This window comes from Staurois parvus, unplaced genomic scaffold (genome assembly GCF_062004578.1).
Source record: "Staurois parvus isolate SC_StPar_1 unplaced genomic scaffold, SC_StPar_1.0 ptg000407l, whole genome shotgun sequence".
NCBI classification, from domain to species: Eukaryota; Metazoa; Chordata; class Amphibia; order Anura; family Ranidae; genus Staurois; species Staurois parvus.
Window position 1 is genome coordinate 458,327 of NW_028318203.1, and position 27,800 is coordinate 486,126.

A 27,800-nucleotide genomic window follows, 5' to 3' on the forward strand; every position below is an offset into this window, starting at 1 on the left:
CAGATTGGAAACCGCACGGATAAATTGGAGACTGAGTTTGATGATTTGGTGCAATACGTTCATGTTTTGGAGGAGGATAACGCATATTTGAAGCATTCCATGTCCCAAATGCAGCTCCAGCAAGAGGATTTAGAAAACAGGGAACGGCGCCAAAATATCCGTATACGCGGTATGTCCAAATCAATCGCTGATGCGCAATTGCACCGTCACCTTCTGTCCTTCTTTAGCGCAACTGCTCCATTGGTTCCGGAAACAGACTGGCGAATGGACAGGGCTCATCGCTCACTGGGCCCAAAACCTGTCGAAGGCACCAGACCACGTGACGTCATAGTTAGCTTCCACTTTTTTCAAAGCAAAGAAGCCTTATTATCAGCTGCTCGCCACAAATCATCTCTGGAATTTAAAGGTGACAGACTCCAACTCTTCTGCGATTTGTCTCCGACTACCTTGGCCAAGAGGCGAGCCCTGAAGCCGCTCACCACACACCTTCAACAACATCATGTCCTTTACCAATGGGGGTTTCCTTTCCGGTTGGTCGTAACTAGGGATAATACCAAAGTCGTGCTTCGTGATCTTCATGAGGCGGATTCCTTCTTAAAGCGCCTGGGACTTCCACCTTTGCCTGAAGATGTGTCCCCTCTGCCACCAACTCCGTCTCGTCCATCCGCCACCCCCAACAAGATCTGGACTCCAGTCCGCGGAGGTCGGAAGAGACTCACACGTACCCCACAGCGTCCACGTCACCCTCAGTAGATCGATCCGTCTGTATGATGATTCTCTGGGGTGCCCTTCCGATGTGTTTCCGGTGATGATCCTTCCTTCCTGGGTTTTTTACATAATTTTTTTTCTTTTCGGGTTTCTCTTTTCTGTCCAGCCGAACCATTGTTGGGTGCATTTTCTCACTTCTGTTTTATCTGGCCGGGCATGACAATTTTTCTGATGTCTTGGTTGTCATGCTGCTCCCGAATTTGTCTAGCCATAGGCCTAGACGACTTGGGCCAATTGGTTGTTCCCGAGTTTATATCCTCACGGATACTTATGTCAATTTCTATGTTTACACCTTTCTGTGTTACTTTATTGTTTTTTGTTTTTTTTTTCTATTGCATCGATGGTATTTCATTTCTTTTTTATGCTAACACATTTGCTTCAATTTTTGTTATTTTATAATGGCTTTGAGGTTTCTGTCGTATAATGTCAAGGGCCTCAACTCCATTCAAAAAAGGTGGATGGCTTTGAGGGAATTTCGATCCTCAGGAGCAGACATTATTTTTGTTCAAGAGACCCATTTCAAATCAGCTGGCTCCTTTCGTTTTGCCTTGAGATTTTTTCCCCAAGCCTATTCGGCCTTTGATCCCCCCGGGAAGGCTGAGGTGGCAATTTTGATTGGGTCGCACTGCTCCCTTCGGATTGTTTCCTCCAAAGTTGACCAAAAAGGTTGTTTCATTATTCTGGAATGTATGCTGGGTAACACTCCCCTTGTTCTGTTGAATTTATACGCCCCCAATACGGGTCAATTGCAATTTATTTTCCAAACACTCGCTGCTTTAGACTCTTTTTTCACTTCGCATGTGATTGTGGGGGGTGATTTTAATTTGATTTTTTTCCCCCATAAGGACAGGAAAATTCTTTTTGAGTCCACACCCTCGAAGTGGCAATGCTCCGCTTCAAAATCCTTTCGTAGACTGATAAGGGAGCATCGTCTCTTCGACGCCTGGCGGATTAAACACCCCAACCATAAACAATTTACTTTCTACTCCACCCCTCACCGTAGCTTCTCCCGCTTAGATCATTTTTTCATCTCTGCCCCACTGCTTCCACTCTTGGTCTCTTCTGAAATTAACCCCATTACCTGGTCTGATCACACCTCTCTGACTTTAAACCTTTTCTTTTCTCCCGCTATACCCAAACCATGTCATTGGCGCCTTAATGAGACCTTCCTCTCCACAGATCATCTTAGGGATGAATTGTCTCGGGGACTTGATACCTATTTTACCCTCAATGTTGGCTCCGTAGCCTCTTCCTCTATTTTATGGGAGGCCCATAAGGCGGTATTTCGGGGACTCTGTATTTCTATGGGTTCTCGTTTAAAGAAATCTGCGGCACGTGCTAAGGCCTCTCTTGTGCATCAACTATTTTTGGCGGAGCGACGGTTGATGGCCAAGCCGTCCATTTCTGGGCTCCGGAAGGTAACATTTTTACGTGACCGAATTAAAACCCTCGACTCCAGTAAGGCTGCACAATCCCTTCTGTGGGTTAAACAGAAATTTTATGAATTTTCCAACAAACCCCATCGTATGTTAGTCAATCGACTTAAAGCTCAGTCTCCTTCCACGATGCCTGATCTTTTAATCCAACCAAACGGCAGCCCTACCTATGATCCTCAGGTCATGGCAACCCTTTTTGGCTCCTACTATGAGAAACTGTATAACTTTTTGATCCCAGACCTTCACCCGCCTCTCACACAGTTATCCTTTGACAATTTTTTTGATTCCTTGTCATTTCCGAAACTATCACCCTCAGACATTGCCATTCTTAATGCTGACATTACGATAGAGGAATTACTTGATACAATTAAACATCTCCCTTCTCGTAAGGCCCCGGGTCCGGATGGTTTACCCTACACCTATTATAAATCCTTTATTGGTATCCTGGTGTCAAGGTCCTACCTTTTCCCTGAGGTTATGTTACTCCATGTGCTGGCGTCCATCTTGGATTCTGCTGTGCATGATGGGAATCCTTTTTATGCCTTCAGGTCTCTGAGGTCCACCCCCCAGAGGGGTGTGGCTGATGACATATAAGCCTGTGGCCCGCACATGCTCTTTGCACTTGTGTCTTGTGTCTTTGTGTTACTATTACTCTGTTCTGACTCTCGTGACTCTCCTGGTATTCTGATTCGGCTTGTGACTTGACTATTCTTTGTATTCTCCTTTGATCTGACCCTCTGTTGCTGAACCCGGCTTGTGACCTGTGATTCTCGTCTGCTGTCCTGTACTGTTTTGTCCTGTTGTTGTTGACCCTGGCCTGTCTGACTACTCTTTTGATTCTTCCACCAGCTACACGCCATTGGCGGCGGCCATTACTGCAGCTGAGGTGTCTCGGGGGCCGCGACCTGGTTCCTGGCTGCGTCAAGTCCATCCCCACCATCAGGGGCCCTGGTGAAGGGCAGCCTGGGACTTAGACTCCGCGCCCTGAAGGACTTTGGTCTGTGGGTGGTGGTTGTCAGCCAGTGCGTTACATTGTTAGGCCTGCCTGTCCGTTCCTCGGCTCCTGCCCTGACACCTGGCTCCCCATCTCCTTTCTCTTTACAGAAATCTTTTTAAGGGGGTCACACCCCAGACTGAATTTTCACGAGCCTATATCTCGGTTATCCCTAAACCCGATAAAGATCCCTCTATTGTAGACAACTACCGTCCGATTGCCCTACTTAATTCCGATTACAAGATTTTCACAAAAATTTTAGCCAACCGACTGTCCGGAATTATTTCCAAACTCATACATAGGGACCAAGTGGGCTTTGTGCCTTCCAGACATGCTGCGGATAACACCAGGAGATCTATTGATCTGGTTAATCGATCCTCCACCCCTGCTGTGTTACTGAGCTTGGACGCTCAAAAAGCTTTTGACCGGTTAAGTTGGCCCTACATGTTTATGGTTTTGGAGAGGTTTGGTTTCCGGGGTCCATTTGTAGCAGCCTTGAAGGCCCTTTATTCTTCCCCATTTTCGCAGGTCAGATTAGCATCTTTTCTTTCACTCCCTTTTCAGATGTCAAATGGCACACGTCAGGGTTGTCCACTCTCCCCTCTGCTGTTTATTCTTTGCCTGGAGCCACTGGCCACAGCCATTAGGTCGAATCCGGATATTCGCGGGATACATTCCCATACCCATGAGTACAAATTATCGCTGTTTGCAGACGACATCCTCCTCACACTCACGAGTCCCTATACTTCTTTACCGATTTTGCATCAGATCTTGAAACAATTTGGGGCTATTTCAGGTTACAAAGTTAATACGTCTAAAACTGAGGCACTCCCAATTCACGTCCCACCTGTCACATTATCCTTGCTTCAGGAAGCCTTTCCCTACCGGTGGTGTACCCATTCTTTAAAATATTTAGGTACTAATCTTACTTCCTCTTACCAATCCATATACGAGGCCAATTTCCCTCCACTATTTATAGCAATTTCTCGCTCTCTGAAACGATGGGATGCCTTGCCCATCTCTTTCCTAGGATGCATTAACGTATTAAAAATGACAGTGTTGCCTAAACTTTTGTACCTGTTTGCGACCCTCCCCGTTCCCGTTCCTATGTCCAAACTTCACTCTCTTCAGAAATCTTTCCTGCATTTTATTTGGCACAACAGGCGGCACAGGATTGCACGTTCTGTTTTGCTTTCCCCACGATCTAGGGGGGGCTTGGGGGCCCCGGATATTATAACATATTACTACGCAACTCATCTTCGTTTTCTCATGTCATGGTCTTCCCATCATCCTCCCAACACATGGACTGAGATCGAATCTTTGCAATTGTCCCCAGCTCATCCATGCTCTCTCCTTTGGTCGACCTCAGCAGTGGATGTCTCCTCCTTTCGCCATTTATTTCTGGGACCTATGTATTTTTCTCTGACTGTTTGGCGGAAATGTAGGGCTAAATTTACACTGGCCTCTGATTGCTCCCCACTGACAAATGTCCTCTATAACCCTAATCTCCCAGACAATATGGCCATGTCCCGGATGTCGCATTGGGTTGTAGCTAACCTTTTTCAATTGCGTCACTTGGTACACCCCGTGTCTCATAAGTTACACTCATTCCCAGTCCTCCAGAAAAAAGCCCTTTTACCTTCTCAACACCTATATATTTATCTTCAAATACGCCACTTTTTTTCCACTTTATCTCCTTCATTGACTCTGGGGAAGCCTACTCCCTTTGAAAGTTTATGTATGCAGGGTCCCCACCATAGGGGTATAATCTCTAATACTTATAAACTTCTTATGGAAGCCCCCTCCTTATCCAATGATACTCACCTTTACATGCGTAGGTGGTCTCAATTCACACAATGCGATATTGATTTATTAACATGGAAGAAAATTTGGGAAAATGCATCTAGATCTTCTGTTTGTGTGGTTTTTAAGGAAAATATTTACAAGACTATGATGTTATGGTATAAAACACCTGAGGTTCTGCATGCTTATAATCCGAGTGCTTCTCCTGATTGCTGGCGCTGTAGTAGAGACCTTGGTTCTCTCCATCATATTTTTTGGACATGCAGCTCCATTACTCCTTTCTGGCAGGATGTTCTCTCCTTGCTGAATTCATTGCTGCATGTCTCTCTCCCACTTGATCCATTACATTTTTTACTGGGTCTACCATTCCCAGGATTACCTAAAGTATCCAGGAAACTCGCTGTACATGTGCTGACCGCGGCCAGGAGAAGCATTCCTATGTGTTGGTTATCCTCTAATCCTCCTTCAATGTCGATTTTGTACAAACTCATTGCTGATGTAAGACAGATGGAATATTTGACTGCACTACATAGTTGTTCGTTTACTGTATTTGAGATGATTTGGCTCCCGTGGGATACTTTCACCTCGTCTATGCCGGCCCACATTGCAAGGCCCTGATATCCTTTACATTGATATTTATGCCTCCGCTGGTCCTGACACTATTTAATTTTGCCATCGATGTATCTTTCTGTTATGTTTATTTTCTTTTCTTATCCTTTTGAAATATACTGTTTGTATTTCATGAAAACCAATAAAAATTGTTAATATAAAAAAAAAAAGTCTGAATTTCTGTGTCAATTGCAGCAGGCCTCAGTAGGAGCCTCTAGTCCACCTGGAATCACTGTACAAAACAGGGAAGGGCTTTTATGGAAAGGGGAGCAAATTTTGGTACCCGAAGAGGCACAAATTCTTGTTCTGGGTTACTGCCATGATCACCCGTTAAGCAGGTCACTTCGGGGTTTCCAAGACATTGGAATTGGCCCAACGCTCGTTCTGGTGGCCGAATATGGCTAAGGATTGCAAAACATATGTAAGGACCTGTGCCATCTGCAATCGGAACAAGACCACTCGAAACAAGGCCTGGGGTTTACTTAAACCTCTACCAGTGCCTGATAGGCCTTGGAAAATGATATCCATGGACTTTATAGTGGAACTTCCGCCTTCCCAAGGACATACTGCTATTTTTGTGGTTGTGGACCGGTTATCAAAAATGGCCCAATTTTTGCCACTAAGGAATACACCCTCTGCTTCTGAGACTGCTCGGATTTTCATTAAAGAAATCGTAAGACTCCATGGAGTTCCTGTGAACATTGTCTCGGACCGAAGGGTACAATTTACTTTGAGATTTTGGAAAGCGCTATGCGAAACCCTGGAAATCAAGTTATCCTTTTCCTCTGCCTACCACCCACAAACAAACAAACGGGCAAACCGAACGAACCAATCAGACCCTGGAACAATACATCAGATGTTACACATCCTTCCTCCAAGACTACTGGGTGGCAATCTTACCTCTGGCAGAGTTCGCATATAACAATGTTAGCCATTCTGCCACTAAACAATCACCATTTTTTGCTAACTATGGGTTCCACCCTACCTTTTTACCTGACCTGGTCCCAGAAACTTCTGTTCCTGCTGCTCAGAATATACTAAATTTCTTTGTCTCTAACAATAAATTGTTACAAGAGGCGGTCGCAAAAGCCCAGGAAGACAACAAGAGGGTCTTCGACAGAAAGAGAAGGGAAGAACTGATTCTGCATCTGGGAGACCAGGTCTGGCTGGCTACAACTAATCTGAAGATGGCGTGCCCTTCGAGGAAGTTGGCACCAAGGTTTGTGGGCCCATTCTTGATAAGACACAGAATTAAAGTCACATATGAATTGGCACTTCCGGAGTCCATTAGAGTACACCCAGTTTTCCACGTGTCACTGTTGAAACCTGCCGTACCCGATCCATTTCCTAGTCATAGGTCAAGGAGCGCCGAGTCCATAGACGTGGACAGGGAAGAGGAATTTGAGGTCAAGGCTGTTGTGGACTGTAGGAAAAGGAGGGGTCAGACACAGTACCTTATTAAGTGGAGGGGTTATGGTCCGGAGGAAAACTCATGGGAACCAGCTCAGAATGTTCATGCCACAGACCTAGTTCAGGAATTTTTTCGCAGTCACTCGCAAAAGAGGAGCCAATTGGGCATCCAGAGGCTGCCCATAAGGGGGGGGCAATGTCAGGGAAGATCGCACGAATACGTGCATGCGCAGCATCCCGATAAGACATACAGGCAGGCGGGCACTAAGACCCAGGCGCACCTGTCACCAATGACAGCACCGGGCAGGCACTAGGACCCAGGCACGCCTTTCGGCGCTGGGCAGGCTATTTAAACTGGCCACTGCAGGATCCAAATTGCCATATGGTCTTATTCCTTTGCCTGTGATTCCTGACTCTGAGTTGTTTCCTGTTGCCGAACCTAGCCTGCTCCTGACTACCATTGACCTTCTCCTGCCCTGACCCCTGGCTTGTCTCTGGATATTCTTCTGGCTGCTCCTGATCATTCTCACCTCCTGTTGCTGAACCTGGCCTGTGACCCAACTATTAGAGATGAGCGAATCGAACATGACAAAGTGGAATTCGTTCCGAAGATTTGGAAAAATTCTATTCGCGACGAATCCGAAAATTAGCAAACTTCGGATGCACGAATCGAATTTTCCCAAAATGGCGGCGACATATGTGGCGACGGAGCGGGGATCTCTGGGAAGGCGCGCAGACAAGGCGCGCTGACCCATAATGCATTCATTCATGACATGTGATCGCATTAGCCAATCAGCAGCCAGCCAGCCAGCACTGTGTAATGGTGGAGCTATAAATCGCGGCCATCTTAGAATTCTTCATTAGCCTCCGGTCATTCAAGAGAGACAGACCTGTGTGTATTAAGGGACAGAGTTAGGGCCACAGAGACTTTAGGGCCACAGAAACGTTACTCAGGGACACAGAAACGTTACTCAGGGACACAGAAACGTTACTCAGGGACACAGCTATCAAAGAATCGAAAATTTAAAGTGACATACACCCTTTTTTTTTTTTGGTGGCTGTCGTGCACAGTTGGTGCTGCAGTTTGCCGATTGTGCTAAATAAACTGACTTTCTGCTTCACAACCACTATTGTACGTTCCAAGAGTTAGATCCATTTACACGCCGGCTGGCGGTAATATTTTTTGGGTGATTAGTGCATTCCAGTGACATAAACGTACAGTTTCCAGCCAACGGCAAGCTGCAATTGACCGATTGTGTACAATAAACTGACTTTCTGCTTCACAACCACTATTGTACGTTCAAAGAGTTAAATCCGGTTTTATTTTTGGGGTGCTTATTGAATTAAAGAGTATGTCAGACAACACGCAGAGGAGTGGCAGAGGAGGCAATGTTTCAGGAGCGAGCAGACGTGGCAGCAGAGGAAGGGGTCGAGGCAGCACTAGTCGCAGCCAGAGGCCAGTGCTCCCGGTGTCATCCAGCGGTCGTGTCTCCACCGACAACCCTGCCGTCATCGATTGGTTGACTCGGTCGTCTTCCTCTTCCCAGGTCACCTCTGACACCTACAGCCAACGGTCGGTGGGTACGTCAGACACAACCGTTAGTTGGCATGGCCCGGGAGCAAGCCCACTGAAATCACGTGTCCTCCACCTGCCCCTGTCCTTTGGTGTTCCCTCACCAAGCGAAGTATCGGATGCTGTGGGCTCAGCCCCACTGTACAGTGAGGAAGAGCTAACAGAGGGCGGTCAGGAACGGGGGGAGACATCCGCCTCTTCAGCAGCCAGGCGAAGAAGTACTGGCGAGGAGAGCAGCTCGGTAGCCGGTCTAGAGACAGGTCTGTCTCCTGACCCACACGCAGCCGAGGGGGCTAGTAGTGAGGCGGAGACCCTAATTGATGATGATGAGGCTGATCGCACTTGGCAGCCTCGTCATCATCAGGCTATTGCTTATGCATCATCAGGAGAAGAGGGTGCCAGCTTGCCAGCGAGCAAAACAGTCGGTGGGTTGCCCAGGAGGCAGCAGGGTCGCAGCAGTGTCAGTGGAGCCAAACGGCCACGGAGTAGAGCACCAGCTCCACTGCAGCCTACCACCACGGCCAGTAGTGGTGCCGGTATGCACGGAGGAAGTAGCAGTCAGCCAGTGAGGAGTAACGGGGGCAAAGTTTCCTACTCGGCGGTGTGGCAATTTTTTTGTCAAGTCGCCCGAGGAAGTAAACGTAGCCGTATGTCGACTATGTGGCCAGAAAGTCAAGCGTGGCCAGGGGGCCAATGTTGGGACTACAGCGTTGCGTCAGCATATGCAGCGTCGCCATTCTGTGGCCTGGGAAAACCGTGATAAAGATATGGCGGTTCTGCCTGCCCCAGCCCCCGCTACATCACCCGCTCCGTTACTTGCTCCGTCACCCGACGTCAATCGCCCTCTATCAGCCAGTCAAGGCTCCAACACCTCTTTTTAACCTAGTCCTGTGTATTTCTTCCGAATACTGCTGCCTCTACCGCCACCCTGCGCCATGTGCCACTTTCAGGTCTCCTTACACTGTTGTTGGTTTCCATTTTGTGATAGAGTGCTGTATGGCCTTCCATTGCTGCTGCCTCCACCGCCACTCTGCGCCATGTGCCTCTGTCATCTGCTCACGCTGCTGACGGCTTCTGCTTTTTAACCGAGGCCTGTGTTTGGCTTCCGAATACTGCTGCCTCCACCGCCACCCTGCGCCATGTGCCACTTTCAGGTCTCCTTACACTGTTGGTGGGTTCCATTTTGTGATAGGGTGCTGTATGGCCTTCCATTGCTGCTGCCTCCACCGCCACCCTGCGCCATGTGCCTCTTTCGTCTGCTCACGCTGCTGACGGCTTCCGCTTTTTAACCTAGGCCTGTGTATGGCTTCCGAATACTGCTGCCTCCACCGGCACCCTGCGCCATGTGCCTCTGTCGTCTGCTCACGCTGCTGACGGCTTCCGCTTTTTAACCGAGGCCTGTGTTTGGCTTCCGAATACTGCTGCATCCACCGCCACCCTGCGCCATGTGTCTCTGTCGTCTGCTCACGCTGCTGACGGCTTCCGCTTTTTAACCGAGGCCTGTGTATGGCTTCCGAATACTGCTGCCTCCACCGCCACCCTGCACCATGTGCCTCTGTCGTATGCTCACGCTGCTGACGGCTTCCGCTGTTTAAACTAGTCCTGTGTATGTCTTCCGAATACTGCTGCCTCCACCGCCACCCTGCGCCATGTGCCTCTGTCGTCTGCTCACGCTGCTGACGGCTTCCGCTTTTTAACCTAGGCCTGTGTATGGCTTCCGAATACTGCTGCCTCCACCGCCACCCTGCGCCATGTGCCTCTGTCGTCTGCTCACGCTGCTGACGGCTTCCGTTGTTTAAACTAGTCCTGTGTATGTCTTCCGAATACTGCTGCCTCCACCGCCACCCTGCGCCATGTGCCAATTTCAGGTCTCCTTACACTGTTGGTGGGTTCCATTTTGTGATAGGGTGCTGTATGGCCTTCCATTGCTGCTGCCTCCACCGCCACCCTGCGCCATGTGCCTCTGTCATCTGCTCACGCTGCTGACGGCTTCCGTTGTTTAAACTAGTCCTGTGTATGTCTTCCGAATACTGCTGCCTCCACCGCCACCCTGCGCCATGTGCCACTTTCAGGTCTCCTTACACTGTTGGTGGGTTCCATTTTGTGATAGGGTGCTGTATGGCCTTCCATTGCTGCTGCCTCCACCGCCACCCTGCGCCATGTGTCTCTGTCGTCTGCTCACGCTGCTGGCGGCTTCCGCTTTTTAACCTAGGCCTGTGTATGGCTTCCGAATACTGCTGCCTCCACCGGCACCCTGCGCCATGTGCCTCTGTCGTCTGCTCACGCTGCTGACGGCTTCCGCTGTTTAAACTAGTCCTGTGTATGGCTTCCGAATACTGCTGCCTCCACCGCCACCCTGTGCCACTTTCAGGTCTCCTCACACTGCTGGTGGGTTCCATTTTGTCATAGGGTGCTGTATGGCCTCCCATTGCTGCTGCCTCCACCGCCACACTGTGGCTCCACACTCTGGTTTTGGCCCCGTGACTGCCCAAATGAGTGAAGTGTGCGGTGATTCTAAGATCGACGGCACTCATCTGCATGTCATACTGACTGACAGTATTATTTCTCTTCCCCAGCAGACTCCAAGGGCATTTAAATTAAAGGTACAGTGTTCTGCACTAATATAAAGGCTCTCTGAAGCCTAGAAACACCCTTTTATAAGTTAAATTCGCAGCGAATATATTCGGATCAAATTGAATTTTTTCCGCGAATTCGGCGAATCAGCCGAATCGAATTTTTGAATAATTCGCTCATCTCTACCGACTATCCTTCTGCCTACTTCTCTGGTCTTCTCTGCCTTCTTGGATACAAAACCCGGCCCGCCTGACTCCGCTACCTGCCGCACGGATCCATCCGCATCCTGCTCTGGTCTGCTCTGCCTCTTCACGTCAGGCTCACTACTAGAGATGAGCGAATCGAACCAGGCGAACCGGAATTCGATACGAATTTCAGAAAAATTTCGATTCGCGGCGAATCCAAAATTTTGCCTACTTCGGGTGCGCGAATCGAAATTTTCCCGCTCAGCCGGCAAAAGTGTCCCTGCAGAGAGCTCCGCTATTTCTGACAGTTCTCTGACAGAAGGAACACATGTTTAGCGGTTGAAACATTGTATCTATTAGTTTCCATTTAGGATACAAATGTTTCAACCGCTGTACATGTGAAGAAGCTGTGAGAGAACTGTCAGAAATAGAGGAACTCTGCACATACACTTTTTGCCGGCTTGGAATTATTCTTCTTTTCATCCTACTTCTTCTTCTTCTTCTTCTTCTTCTTCCTCATCCTCATCTTCTGAGGATGAGGATGAGGATGAAGAAGAAGAAGAAGAAGAAGTAGGATGAAAAGAAGAATAATTCCAAGCCGGCAAAAAGTGTATCTGCAGAGCTCCTCTAAGTGTATCTGCAGAGCTCCTCTAAGTGTATCTGCAGAGCTCCTCTAAGTGTATCTGCAGAATAGAGGAACTCTGCACATACACTTTTTGCCGGAAACCGCTGTATGGAGGGAATGTCCCAGAACTGTCAGAAATAGACTATTTATGACAGTTCTGGGACATTCACTCCATACAGCTGTTTCAACCGCTGTATGGAGGGAATGTCCCAGAACTGTTAGAAATAGTCTATTTCTGACAGTTCTGGGACATTCCCTCCATACAGTGGTTGAAACCTTGTATCTATTTGTTTCCATAAATGGATCCATTTATGGAAACAAATAGATACAATGTTTCAACCGCTGTATGGAAGGACAGTCCCAGAACTGTCATTAATAGTCTATTTCTGACAGTTCTATGACATTCCCTCCATACAGCGGTTGAAACCGCTGTATGGAGGGAATGTCACAGAACTGTCAGAAATAGCGGAGCTCTGCAGATACAATTTTTGCCGGCTTGGAATTCTTCTTATTTTCATCCTACTTCTTCATCCTCATCCTCATCCTCAGAAGAAGAAGAGGATGAGGATGAAGAAGAAGAAGAAGTAGGATGAAAATAAGAAGAATTCCAAGCCGGCAAAAAGTGTATCTGCAGAGCTCCGCTAAGTGTATCTGCAGAGCTCCGCTAAGAAATAGCGGAGCTCTGCAGATACACTTTTTGCCGGCTTGGAATTCTCCTTCTTCTCATCCTTCTTCTTCTTCTCATCCTTCTCATCCTTCTCCTTCTTCTCATCCTTCTCCTTCTTCTCATCCTTCTTCTTCTCATCATCCTTCTTCTTCTCATCATCCTTCTCCTCCTTCTTCTCATCCTTCTTCTCCTTCTCATCCTTCTCCTCCTTCTCATCCTTCTCCTTCTCCTTCTCATCCTTCTCCTTCTCCTTCTCATCCTTCTCATCCTTCTCATCCTTCTCCTTCTCATCCTTCTCATCCTTCTCCTTCTCATCCTTCTCATCCTTCTCCTTCTCATCCTTCTCCTTCTCATCCTTCTCCTTCTCCTTCTCATCCTTCTCCTTCTCATCCTTCTCCTTCTTCTCATCCTTCTCCTTCTCCTTCTCATCCTTCTCCTTCTCCTTCTCATCCTTCTCCTTCTCCTTCTCATCCTTCTCCTTCTCCTTCTCATCCTTCTCCTTCTCCTTCTCATCCTTCTCCTTCTCCTTCTCATCCTTCTCCTTCTTCTCATCCTTCTCCTTCTTCTCATCCTTCTCCTTCTTCTCATCCTTCTCCTTCTTCTCATCCTTCTCCTTCTTCTCATCCTTCTCCTTCTTCTCATCCTTCTTCTCATCCTTCTCCTTCTTCTCATCCTTCTCCTTCTTCTCATCCTTCTCCTTCTTCTCATCCTTCTCCTTCTTCTCATCCTTCTCCTTCTTCTCATCCTTCTCCTTCTTCTCATCCTTCTCCTTCTTCTCATCCTTCTCCTTCTTCTCATCCTTCTCCTTCCTCATCTCCAAAGGCATTTAAATTAAAGGTACAGTGTTCTGCACTAATTTAAAGGCTCTCTGAAGCCTAGAAACCCTTTTTATAAGTCATCTTCGTAGCGAATAAATTCGCATCGAATCGAATTTCTTCCTGAAATTCGCCGAATCTGCCGAATCGAATTTTTGAATACTTCGCTCATCTCTACTCACTACTAAAGTATGTGACACTAGCGGTCTCCTGGACATACCTGGGGGCCACGACCTGGTCTCAGCCTGCTCCAAGTCCATCCCCACCATCAGGGGCTCTGGTGAACAAGCAGACTGGAGCTTAGATCCCGCACCCTAGGGAACCCCAAACTGTGGACCTATAGAGCTACTTCTAGAGTCTTGACAAACAGTAAGTCAGAAGGGGTAGAACCCTTAGAGGTAACATACAGGTTGTAATTTGTACTACAAATAATATCTTCATACATTAACATTCATTAGTACATTTTTCAAAAAATTTGAAAAAAAAAGTTTGCTTCTATTTTAAAATTTAGCAAACAGGTAATTGTTCTACTTCACTGATGTGCGTTGATGAGGCTGCACTGATAGGCGGCACTGATAGGTGACACTGATGAGCTGGCACTGATAGGCAGCACTGATGATGGGTACTGATAGTCGGCACTCATAGGCAGCACTGCTGGGCACTGACTGGAGGCACTGCTTGGCAAAGGTGGGTGACACTGCTGGGCACTTGTGGGCGGCACTGGTAGGTGGCTCTGCTGGGCACCGATCCTCAAGGCACTGATCATCAATGATCGATGCCGATCCCTCCTCTGACAACTGCCAGCAGTACTTTCCTCATGCTCTGACAGGGTGAGGAAAGTGCAGTCAAGACCCGGCAATTCCATTTCCTGATGACCAGCGTGTCATAGGACACGGCAATCACGGAGATCACGGGGGGCACGCAGGAGAGCGCGTTCTGGGAGGACGTCATAGGACGGCCTACCAAGACTGGCCAGCCACAGTGCAGACGTCATTTGGCTACCTGCGGTCATCAACTAGTTAAAGCAGCACTTCCCCTTTTGGGTGGAGCTCTAACTTCAGCAAGAGATAACAGTGCTATAGTATCAAGGGAGGAGTGAATGTAGGGACTGAAACATGTTATATACTCTATAGTATCATTTCTGGTACTCTCACAGTGGGAGTATAGATACCATACACATCCCTCCTCAGCTTCTCACCCCTCCCCCATACACATCCCTCCCCAGCTTCTCACCCCTCCCCCATACACATCCCTGCTCAGCTTCTCACCCCTCCCCCATACACATCCCTCCTCAGCTTCTCACCCCTCCCCCATACACATCCCTCCCCAGCTTCTCGCCCCTCCCCCATACACATCCCTCCTCAGCTTCTCGCTCCTCCCCCATACGCATCCCTCCTCAGCTTCTCGCTCCTCCCCCATACGCATCCCTCCTCAGCTTCTCACCCCTCCCCCATACACATCCTTCCCCAGATTCTCGCCCCGCCTCCATGCGCATCCCTCCTCAGCATCTCACCCCTCCCCCATACGCATCCCTCCCCAGCTTCTCACCTCTCCCCCATACACACCCCTCCCCTGCTTCTCACCCCTTCCCCATACACACCCCTCCCCTGCTTCTCACCCCTTCCCCATACACACCCCTTCCCCAAAGGGAGTGTTGGGGGCTTCAGTATGAGGAATGTAGGGTGGGGTGGAAGTGGGGGTCAGAGCAGTGGTGGGGCCATGGGAGAGGGGTGATGAGGGGGTAGTTGAGTGAGGGGGAACGGGGTTGGAGGGAGTTTGAGCAGCGACGAAGTCCCTGTGGGTTATGTCGAGAGAGAGGGGGGATGAGGGGGTAGCTGTGTGAGGGGGAAGGGGGTTGGAGGGAGTGTGAGTTGCAGCAATGTCCTTGCGAATTGTGTCAATCTTGTTTTTGAAGTGATTGGCAATCTCAAGGGCAGTGAGTGAGGTGCTGGGTGGAGGTGGGGGTGGTGAGAGTAGAGAGTTGAAGGTGGAGAAGAGTCGGCAAGGATTGGAGGAGAAGGCCTTGATGAGGATCAGGAAGTAGGCTTGTTTGTCTGCGTGGAGGGAGGAGGTGTAGGTGTGGAAGGCAGATTTGTAGCGGGAGAAGGCTTGTTGGGATTTGGTTTTGCGCCATAGTCGCTCCAGGGCACGACTGTGTCGTTTGAGGGTTTTGGTGTGATCAGTCTGCCAGGGCTGGAGCGGTCGAGGTCTGACGTTGCGTGTGGTTAGAGGTGCTAGTGAGTCAAGGGCTGTTGAGAGCGCATTGTTGTAGGCGGTCATAGCCAAGTCGGGGCAGGACAGGGGGAGGATGCTGTCATGGAGTTGATCAGCTGCAGAGTGGAGGGGGGCAGGGTTAAGGTTGCGGAGGTTACGGCTGGTAGTAGTGTGACATTTGGAGGGGTAGGCGTTGGAGGACGAGGAGATAGGGAAGGTGATCAGGTTGTGGTCAGAGAGAGGGAAGGGGGTGTTAGTGAGGTTGTGGGGAGCGCAGCGGTTGGAGAAGACGAGATCAAGGATATTACCGTTGGAGTGGGTGGTGGATTGTATGCACTGTGCAAGTGCAAAGGAGGAGGTTAAGTGGAGGAGATGGGATGTGTCCGGGTTGTCGAGGTTGACAGGGATGTTGAAATCCCCAAGGATGATGGTGGGTAGCTCACAGGAGAGGAAGAAGGGTAGCCAGGAGGAAAAGTCATCCAGGAAGCGGGGTATGGATCCAGGAGGCCGGTATATCACAGCAATCTTCAGGGGGGTTGGGGAGAATAGTCGGACGCAGTGGGCCTCGAAGGAGGAGAAGGATAGGGAGGGGGGGTTTGGGAGGACTCAGAAGGTGCTCTGCGGTGACTGGAGCAGACCAACCCGACCACCTTTACGACCGTTAGGCCTGGGTGAGTGGGTCCAGGTGAGACCTCCATAGGAGAGTGCAGCAGGGGAGGTAGAGTCAGTGGGCTGGATCCAGGTTTCTGTGATCGCTAGGAGGTTGAGGGAGCGGGAAACAAAGAGGTTGTGGATGGCGGTGAGCTTATTGTACACCGATCGGGCGTTCAGGAGTGCACATGAAAACAGGGGGTGGTTTTAGGGAGCAGGGGGACAGATACTAAGTTGTGGGGGTTGGGGCAGGACGTGGAGGCGGGAGGGTGTTGTGCGGGTGAGGAAGGTGGTGGAGGGCCAGGATTGGGGGAGATGTCCCCCGCGGTTAGGAAGAGGAGAAGGATGAGAAAGGTGGCATGGGAGCGGGATGTGCAGGAGCGTGAGAAACTACTAGTGGAGGTGTTGGGGTCAGTGGGAGAGTGGAGTAATAGGAGGAGGTGGTGGGTGCCGTAGAGGAGCAAAGGAAGCAGTGAGGACACAATATACAATTGTTTGGGAGGAGCAGAGGGATATAGTGAATGGATTTTGGGACCGGAGGAGAGGAAAATGAGAAGGAGGAGTGGAAGAGGCATTGTGGGGAGGTGATGAGAGCAGTAGCAGGGAGATGATAGCAATGAGGGGGAGATGTAGGGAGATTCTCACCCCTCCCCCATACACATCCACCCCCAGCTTCTCACCCCTCCCCCATACACAACCCTCCTCAGCTTCTCACCCCTCCCCCATACACAACCCTCCTCAGCTTCTCACTCCTCCCCCATACACATCCCTCCTCAGCTTCTCACCCCTCCCCCATACACATCCCTCCTCAGCTTCTCACCCCTCCCCCATACACATCCCTCCTCAGCTTCTCACCCCTCCCCCATACACATCCCTCCTCAGCTTCTCACCCCTCCCCCATACACATCCCTCCTCAGCTTCTCACCCCTCCCCTATACACATCCCTCCCCAGCTTCTCACCCCTCCCCCATACACATCCCTCCCAGCTTCTCACCCCTCCCCCATATATATATTCCTTCCCAGCTTCTCACCCCCTCCCCCCTCCCCCATACACCCATCCCCCATATATATCTTCCTTAGCTTCTTGCCCCTCCCCCATACACAGCTGTAATGCAACCGACCCAGACTGCGCTTGAGTACTTCTGTTAGACTACCACTTCCCCCTCCGAACACCAACCACAGACACCACAGCCGACCATACAAGACTAGACGACACCAGTCCTGAAGTAAACCAGGAGGTAGACTACTTTATTTGAACACAGATACAAGATATATACACTCAGGGGACAATCCCCCCTCCCTGCATAATGACCCTGGGCGGGGCAATCTACATTTAATATGTGATAGGTTAGTGTAGCGCTACAAACATAACAGCATAATAAAAAACATATAATAATAGACACAATATGAATGGCACACATCTCATAGTGCAATAAGGTGACCATGTGATCATAAAACAGAATAGATGTGAACATATGTGGCCCAAGCCCCACTCAGGAATGTGAGAAGTGAGTACTATATAGGTATGATAAGTGAGTACACAAAGAAAATGCAATAAAGGGGATCACATGATAAACTTCAAGTGATGGTCGTCACGATCCTGACGAAGTCACATGACGGTGACGCAACGCATAGATACGTGGTGATGCAGCATCCGGTCCGCGGTGACGTACTTCCGGTACGGCCGCCATCTTAGCCTACCTTGAATGTGAATAGGAAACCCATGCAGTACACCCATACATCCCTATGGAATGGTGGCTTCTTATACAGCATGTGAGTTTACAACTTTACTTTTTTAATAAAAGCACCTAATGTATGGCTTTATATGCTCTGAGAGATTCTTCCTGTGCTTTTATCACCCGGTTGAGAGGTTTATCCTGCTGAGACCAGGAGCCAGTGTACCCTGATTACTTACCTTACCGCATGAGATGTCCATGGGAGACTTGCTGGTGATTTCTGCAATTTTGGATCAAGATCCTGAGTGATCTTAAAGCCGTACAGGCCCTTTGGGCTGCTGAGTGGAGGTGAGGGGGCAATTTAGCCACAGGAGGAGTCGCTCACCATCACTTGACGTTTATCGTGTGATCACCTTTATTGCATTTTCTACTGCTTTGAGCTTGAGCACCACCTTATAGCCTAATGAACGTTTATACAGCGATGTGACTCCACTTGAAGCTTACTGTGTTCTCACCTACATTGTGTTCTAACTGTCTTCAGCTGAGCGCCATCATATCGTGTGATGTACTTTGTGTACTCACTTATCATACCTATATAGTACTCACTTCTCACATTACTGAGTGGGGCTTGGGCCACATATGTTCACATCTATTCTGTTTTATCATCACATGGTCACCTTATTGCACTATGAGATGTGTGCCATTCATATTGTGTCTATTATTATATGTTTTTTATTATGCTGTTATGTTTGTAGCGCTGCACTAACCTATCACATGATATTGATCTTTTGACTGTTGGGTACCAGTTTGAGTGCTAGCCGCTTAGTATTTCAGGGACTCCATTGAGTGCAGGAGGATTATATATACAGTATTGAATCTACATTTATTAACAGGAGACACAAAAGGTATTCAAACTTCACACCAGCAGACCGTCCCATCAGGAGGGAGGGCCGCTGAAGACACCCCCCACCAACCAATACACACAAACACATACATCCCATAATAGTTTGCTCCCAAGCCAGACAAACAATAGAACAATGGGATGCAACCACATGGCATTAAACAATGAACAACCTCCCACCCCCCCTAGACATGTCTACACAATATCAGGACATCTCACCCTGCACCCCTAACAGGCACAGGGTGACTTACACATAAGAGGGATATGGGGAGCTGAGACAGGGGTCTCCCCACCCCTCCAAAGTAAGCTGGGTTCCATGGACCCCCCACCCAAAGTGACTCCTATCACATATCTCCCCTTTTGGCAGGGGACCCCAAACAGGTTGACTCTGAAGTTAGTCTGTACTTCCAGTCCCCCAATGCCAGCACCCACACAGTACCCCAAACAAATTGTCCCAAACATAGCAATACTCACTCAGCCAACCTCTGCCTCTCTCGTAGAACATATCTGCCGCTGGGGAGAAGGACGGACTGGTCCTTCTCCCTGAAGTCCTCTCAGCCACTGGAGAGAAGACAGGGTGGCTGGGCCTACTCCATCATGCTGTGGGGGATCTGGGCCGACTGCCCAGCATCCCTGGGGTACCCAGGTGGTGACTGTATTCTCATCCACTCTGACTTGATGGACATCCCCCAGTGTTCGCAAAGTAAGGCTGACATCCTCCTGTCCCAATGCCAGACCCTTTTCTGGGGTTGTGTCAGTGGAGACCTAAGTCCCATCCACGGACATCAGCTCATGCAGTTGTGAGGTGCCGATTGCATCCTCTTCCTGTAGCTCCTGCAGTGCTGATTGTTGTGGGCAGAGGTCAACCACGCCATGCCCTGATGCCAGCTCTTCTGCTGGAGGTGCGATGACTGGATCCTCCTCCGCAGAAAAGTCAATCAAATCCCCAGTCTCTGGAACTGGTATCTGGGAATAGGCATTTGCCATCTCCTGTGTGTGGAACCCAGAAGATGTTACCAGTGCTCGGCAGAGGTTAGCAGAGCTCTGCCCTTTTGTCAGCACTTCAGATTTGGGGACGGCAATCTCTGGAATTTCCACTGCCGATTCTTGGGCATGCTGCTGAACATGTTTTAGCAGTTGCCTGTATGCCCTTTCCAGATCCTGTTCTTTCATCAGTAGGTATTCCAGATCTGGTTCAAGCTCTGAGACTGCTGTGAGACCGAACATAGCCTCTCTGTCTTGCAGGTCCTCCAGGGTAGGTTCTCCTTCATTGCCAAACACAAAATGATTTGTAAGGCTCTCCCACAGCAATCCAGGACCACCAAAGTCCTATCCCTCTGGAGAGCATTCTGTTGTCACTCCTAAATATTTCTGCTTTTCATGCCATTGCAGAGACCGATATCGGTTGTTCAGCTCTATCTCCTGCTGGACCATCCTGTCCAATTCAGTCACCCATTGCTCCTGGGGTCGCTCTCCCAGGAATGGCATCCATAACTTCCTATGGTCCCTGGCCCGTTCCCCTGTGCTTGGATAGCACTTGCCCTTGTCCATACCAGCAACCTGGAGAGCTCCACTCTAAAGCTCCACCTGAATCCGCTGTCTGAGCTCCAGGTACTCATCCGCAGACACAGTCCTGGGGTATTCTGCAAGAACGATCCGCAGCAACCCCGGGAACTCTGATGCCAGGTCCACATCTCCACTGGGGTGACCGACCTCTACTTTCCTGATCTTGAATCCCGGTAGTGGTTTGGACGTGTTCACAGCCAGGAAGCACAACCTTGCCACCAACGTAACGGAACCGACCCAGACTGTGCTTGAGTACTTCCGTTAGACTACCACTTCCCCGTCCGAACACCGACCACAGACACCACAGCCGACCATACAAGACTAGACGACACCAGTCCTGAAGTAAACCAGGAGGTAGACTAGTTGATTTGAACAAATATACACTCGGGACAATCCCCCCCCTCCTTGTATAATGACACAGGGCGGGGCAATCTACATTTAGTAACAAGAGACACCAGAATATTGATCTGTCTATAGCAGGGACAGGAGCCGGGACCAGGAATAGGAGATCCACCTGACTTACCCGTGTGCTCTGACATGGAGAAGATCCCATGCTGGCCCTATGGTGGCCGTGTGTTCAGGATGGAGACCGACAATCACAGGATCGTCTGGAAGTCGATCTAAAATGGCTGAAAGGAGGAAAGTGTTCCCAGGACAGGAAGTGACACTGGACAGGAAGTGACATGAACAGGAAGTGACACAGACAGGAAGTGACTGCTGACAGATTTATACAGAGGCTGCAGCATGGAGAGCAGACACTAGATGGTGCTGATCCAAAAATAGCTGAATAGCATAAAACAGGGAAAAAACTGAAAAACAAAAGACGATGGCGGCTCGTAAACTTCTATTGTCAATGTATGTACAGTTATCACATTACAGTGGATTAGATCTCCCTCCATTATGTTGTAGCCAGCCTGTCCCTCCTCCGGCGGCCATTTTCCCTTAGTCTAATACAATGTTCACACAGTTATCACATTACAGTGGATTAGATCTCCCTCCTCCATTGTGTTGTAGCCCACCTGTCCCTCCTCCGGCGGCCATTTTCCCTTAGTCTGATATGAATGCTGGCACATTTTGTCCCCTGATATTAGACATTAGCCGGGTGATTGTATACACACAGCGGGCAGATCTCAATCAATGTCACCCACTAGTCTATACTGTCACGGGGTTGGCCAGCCAATCATGTGGCTCCTATTCTGTCCTTCCAATGACCATTCCTAGTACATAGGACTCATCTTCCATACTACATTCATGATACAACAAGATGGAAACTCCCAATATACAGAGAAAATCTCCCATAAAATACATAGAAATCACATCTGCCCTAAAGGGCCATAAACATAAGAAGATTGCCCCCGACGCCCCCAGATTCATCTACAATACTAGCCAAGGTGTCATTGGTCCCCCTAATACACGGATAGTACCCCAATCCTGCATTCATACATGTGACAATACACCATGGATTCCTCCCGCTCTATATTATGTCTCCATACAAATCAGTCGCCATCCAATCCATCCATCTCACAAAAGCTCCAATACCCAGCAAATGTTTCCGTCTCCTCCTAGTAATAACCATGTGATCTCCATGAGAATAAAGCGCCAATTTGTGTCCTTATCCCCTCCCCCTACGCAGGATGTACACCCCTTCATGGCCACGCCTCTTTATGTAACTGACAATTGCGCGGTCGTGCAACGCTGCACCCAAACTAAATATCCGTCCTTTCTTCACACAAATAGAGCTTTCTGTCGGTGGGATGTCATCACCTGCGCGCTTTTTATTTTTCACGCCATAAACAAAAAAAGACCAAAATATCAGAACACAATTCAAACATCAGACCAACAGCAGGAAGTCTGCTAACTGAATGTGTAATGCAATCTGTCATTAGCATTCCCAGAGTTCCCTCTGCAACATAGTTGTATCAGCTGTTGGTCCTGTCTGTAGATCTGTTATTTTCCCGCCTTCTGTAACAGGGTGACAACCCTGACCATTCTGCAGGAACATTACACAGCAGCGTTGTCACCCTGTACAGGGAAGTCTTAGATAGATTATAAGTAAGACACACAACAAGTAAAGCCCAACTTCAGCTAACACTTCTACAGCAGTTACAGCAACAGGTTCTCTATAAGGTCCAACCCCCCATATGAATGACAACTGACAGTTGTGAGCACCCCCAGCAGTGTTATAGGATTTGCCCCAACCCCTCCAACTGCTATTTTTGCCAAAAGACTTGGCCTTCTACAGGAAGTAGACAAAAAAAATCTACTGGGAGGGACAACAAAAAAATAAAACAATAAGAGACTCGGAAAAACAAAGCCTGCTCTGCTAATGACAGATTTCATTATTAATGTCATTACTGATGTTGCCCATAGTTACACTTTGGTGCCAACGTTGTAATATTTCCAGAAAGAAGAAGTTTTCTTTACAAACTTTCCACCAAAAAGAGATGTGTGCACTCAGAGTGATTATTGTGAACCCCAATCAGAGGAATGTCAGTCCCCCGGAAGAAGTGGTAGGAATATGACCGCACACTCAGCACTTTGTAAGTTCAGATCTCTGGCAGTTGTATTGTGTGATTAGTCTATGGAGAGGAGTAATAGCTGGAAAGAGAAAACATGGAACAAGGATTTCTGATCTTCACCTGATGGAATCCCATTTGGCAGAACCACATGGAACACAAGTGGCCAGCTGGGCTTACGTTTTACTGCTGAATACATCCCCTAAATCAGCAGTAACTCAGTATTGGAAGACCTGCATCAGCTTGGGATGTTGTTTTCTCACTGAACAGAGACTTCTTTCTAGCTGGTGTCACAGCCGCAGACCTACCTGAAAGGTTGTCACCCGTGAGAGGATATCCTACAACCTCACAAACACCCCCTTTCCTCTCTATGATCACAATCTCATCACCTTCAGTCTCCTCATCTTCAAACACCTATCCCTCCAATCAGCAATCACCTGCAGAAACCTTCACAACTTGAACCCTTCTCCCTTCCACTATGCAACTGACCAACTCTATGACAGAATCTCTCCCCTGTCCTGCCCTGACCTGGCCACTGCTGTCTACAACAGTTCACTTTCATCCACATTAGACTCACTTCCTCCTCTAACACGAAGTATCAGGCCCCGCCCATTACAACCTTGGCAGACTGACAACACCAGAGATCCTAAATGACATAGTCGTGTGCTGGAGCGAATGTGGCGTAAAACCAAATCTCACCAAGCATTCACCCGATATAAATCTGCTTTCTTCACATACAATTCCTCCCTCCATGCTGCCAAACAAGCCTACTTTGTCACTCTCATCAATACCTTGTCATCAAGTCCTTGTTGTCTCTTCTCTACTTCTAACTCTCAACTTTCTCCACCTCCACCCAGTACCTCACTCACTGCTCACGAGATTGCATATCATTTCAAAAACAAGATTGATGCAATTCGTAGGGGCATCTCCACTGCACAGACATCCATCCCACTTAGCATACCCTATACTAAATCTCCCTCAACACTTTCCTCTTTTGACCTTGCTACCACTGAAGAGGTCACTAAGGTTTCTCAGAAGCCCGTCTCACTACCTGCCCCCTGGATCCTGTCCCCTCACAACTACTACGGTCACCCTCTTCTTCCATCCTATGCTCCCTCACTCACATCTTCAATCTCTCCCTCTCTACTGGTGCCTTCCCCTCCCCTCTAAAGCATGCGCACATCACTCCCACACTCAAAAAGCCCTCCCTGGACCCCACCAACCTGAACAACTTAAGACCCATCTCCCTGCTGCCATTTACCTCTAAACTATTACAACGCTTAGTCTACAATCACCTGAGCTCCTCCCACCTCACCGACAACAACCTTCTTGACCCTTTACAGTCTGGCTTTCGCTCACTACACTCCACTGACACTGCCCTCCTAAACCTCACTAATGATCTACTAACTGCTAAAACCAATGGCCACTACTCCGTACTCATCCCAACCAATGGCCACTACTCCGTACTCATCCCAACCAATGGTCACTGCTCCGTACTCATCCCAACCAATGGTCACTGCTCCGTACTCATCCCAACCAATGGTCACTGCTCCGTACTCATCCCAACCAATGGCCACTGCTCCGTACTCATCCCAACCAATGGCCACTGCTCCGCACTCATCCCAACCAATGGCCACTGCTCCGCACTCATCCCAACCAATGGCCACTACTCAGTACTCATCCCAACCAATGGCCACTACTCCGTACTCATCCCAACCAATGGCCACTACTCAGTACTCATCCCAACCAATGGCCACTACTCTGTACTCATCCCAACCAATGGCCACTACTCAGTACTCATCCCAACCAATGGCCACTACTCAGTACTCTTACTGCTTGACCTCTCTGCAGCTTTTGATACAGTTGACTATCCCCTCCTCAAAAAAAAAAAACAACTCTTTTTGCCTCCAAGACTCTGCTCTCCCCTGGTTCTCCTCCTACCTATCGCAGCGCTCCATCAGCATTACCTATAACTCTGCCTCCTCCTCTCTACTCCCTCTTTCTGTAGCGGGTCCCTCAAGGTTCCGTCCTTGGACCCCTACTCTTCTCCATCTACTCCTCCTCCCTTTGTCACTGAATAAACTCCCATGGCTTTAAGTACCACCTCTATGCTAATGACACACAAATCTATCTACCCCTCACCTCACCCCTTCAATCTCCTCCTCACCTCGCCCCTTCAGTCTCCTCTCGCTTTACTAACCTACTAAGCGACATATTGGCATGGATGTCACTCCACTTCCTCAAACTCAATCTTTCCAAAACTGAGCTCTTAGTATTCCCTCCAGCCTGTGCCCCCTCCCCCGACTTCTCCATCAAGATCAATAACAAAATCATCAGTTCCTCCCCTCATGCCAGGGTACTAGGTGTAATCCTAGACTCCCATCTGTCTTTTCATTCCCAAATCCAATCACTGTCCAAATCTTGTAGACTTCTCCTCCGCAACAGCTCCAAGATATGGCCGTTCTTAAGCTTGGAAACCACTAAGCAACTTATTCACTCCCTTGTTATATCTCTCCTCATTGGCCGACCACATTGCAGGCTATCCCCTCTTCAGTCTATCATGAATGCTGCTGCCAAACTCATCCACCTTACTAACCATTCTGTATCAGCCACCCCTCGTTGCCAATCCCTCCACTGGCCTCCATTCAGTGTCCTCCACCCCCCTCTGCCAATCCCTCAACTGGCTTCCCATTGCCCAACGGAGAAAATTCAAAACATTAACAATAACATATAACATAATTTATAACTCTGCCCCAAATTACATCACCAATGGAATCTTCTACTCTTCCAACCAGTCCATCCCCCAGTTACTACCTTCTGTACCACTAGCCCCTCCCTCCTAGACTGTAAGCTCCGAGGAGAAGGGTCCTCCTATCCCTCTTGTATTTAACTGTATTGTTGCTGTATTGTCTCCCGTTATATTGTAAAGCGTTGAGCAAACTGTTGGCGCCATATAAATCCTGTATAATAATAATAATGAGAGGAGATGAAATGTGGAAAGAAGGCATGGATAATGGGAGAGGAGATGGAACATGTAATGGGAGGATTGGACAAGGTGGGCTTAGCTGGAGACCTCAAGCCTGGCTGATGATGTATCAATAGTCAGAAGAACCTGGAATGGACTCTCCCACTGAGGCTTCAGAGACTTGGTAAGATAATAGACCCCATCCTAGTCTCTGGTACTGAGGCAGTGCTGGTCATGTATTACCTCAGGATCCAGAAATGAGGAAAATGCTTGGAAACACAACTCAGTTGGTATATCATGAAAATGCATTATATGTTCATTCAAAGCTCCATAAAAAAGATAAGGATGAGAATCATGAGGGAAGCTGTTCAGTTATTGATGCTTATCTTAAAAAAGATTGTCAAAGATAAAATATTCAAATCCCTTCTAGTTGTGTATTAATGGACATAAGCACTAAACTCAGTTCATCCAATCATTACATTCCAGTTTGCTCAGATTTTAGTTTGTTTCTTTTAAGGTAACATTTTATCTTCCCTTCTTCTCTAGCTTGTGGGATGACATTGGGGATGTGAAACTAACTTGTGACACCTGAAACTTATTTAATATCTCTTTTCTTCCAGAATTTAATCTATGCTGAGATTTGTGAATCCTCCGGTGATAGATTAGACCGACATTAACTGTAAAAGTTTTGTCACATGGAAAGCATTAAAAGGACTTCTCTCCAGTGTGAATCCTCTGGTGTCTGATAAGATGTGACTTCTGTGTAAAAGCTTTATCACATTTAGAACACTGATATGACTTCTCTCCAGTGTGAATCCTCTGGTGTGTGATAAGATGTGACTTCACTGTAAAAGCTTTATCACATTCAGAACACTGATATAGCTCTCCAGTGTGAATCCTCTGGTGTGTGATAAAACTTGACTTCTGAGTAAAAGCTTTATCACACTCAGAACACTGATATATCTCTCCAGTGTGAACCCTCTGGTGTGTGAGAAGACTTGACTTCTGAGTAAAAGCTTTATCACATTCAGAACACTGATATGACTTCTCTCCAGTGTGAACCCTCTGGTGTGTGATAAGATGAGACTTCACTGTAAAAGCTTTATCACATTCAGAACACTGATATGGCTTCTCTCCAGTGTGAACTCTTTGGTGTACTATAAGGTCTCTCTTGCGTGTAAAAGTTTTGTCACATTCAGAACAATGATATGGCTTCTCTCCCTTGTGAACCTTCTGTTGTGTGATATATTTTCTCTCCATTGTAAAATCTCCAAACAAGAAGTAGTTTAAAATGACTCATCTTATGTATATGTGGTTTGGATTTTAGTGTAAAGCCATTGTCACTTCCAAAACACTGAAATTCCTTTACTCCTGTTGTCCTCTGAGGCTGGATCAATGTGGAAGAGGATCCAAACCATGACTTTTAGAACACAGATATGACTTGTATCCCGTGTGAATCCTCCAGTGAGCTGCAATAAAGACTTTCAGTCAATTAAGACACCCATATGTCTTGTTTTCCATGTGAGCTGTATTCATGAAGACCAACATGACCGAAAACTTGGTTCATCAATCCACCTGTACCAAAAAAAAAAAAGTTAAAATTCTATATAAAGGGCTACATAAAGTTGCTTTCTATTTTTAATGTTCATTACTAAATAAATCTTATGAATAGAAAGAATATGTACAGCATTATCTACAGTATTTTTTTTAATCAAATAGATTTTATTAAGAAAGTTTATAAGTGCGCACAGTATTCCCAACATTCAGCCCAGACAATGGAGTCATACATTCTCACGTATAGGCAGTTGTGGCACTGTTACAGATCATACAGAACAATAACTTGCTTTGTCTA

General features: G+C 48.0%; 1 protein-coding gene across 1 annotated transcript in view; it reads right to left on the bottom strand.

The window, feature by feature from the left end:
* LOC149455063 (uncharacterized) overlaps positions 1-27,521 on the bottom strand; it is a 261,113-nt gene extending 233,592 nt beyond the window's left edge. The window contains 1 exon segment of the mRNA XM_089686698.1: positions 26,644-27,521. Coding sequence (XP_089542824.1) covers positions 26,644-27,208 — 565 coding nt within the window. The 5' untranslated portion in view covers positions 27,209-27,521.
* Between the last annotated feature and the right edge of the window lie 279 nt (positions 27,522-27,800).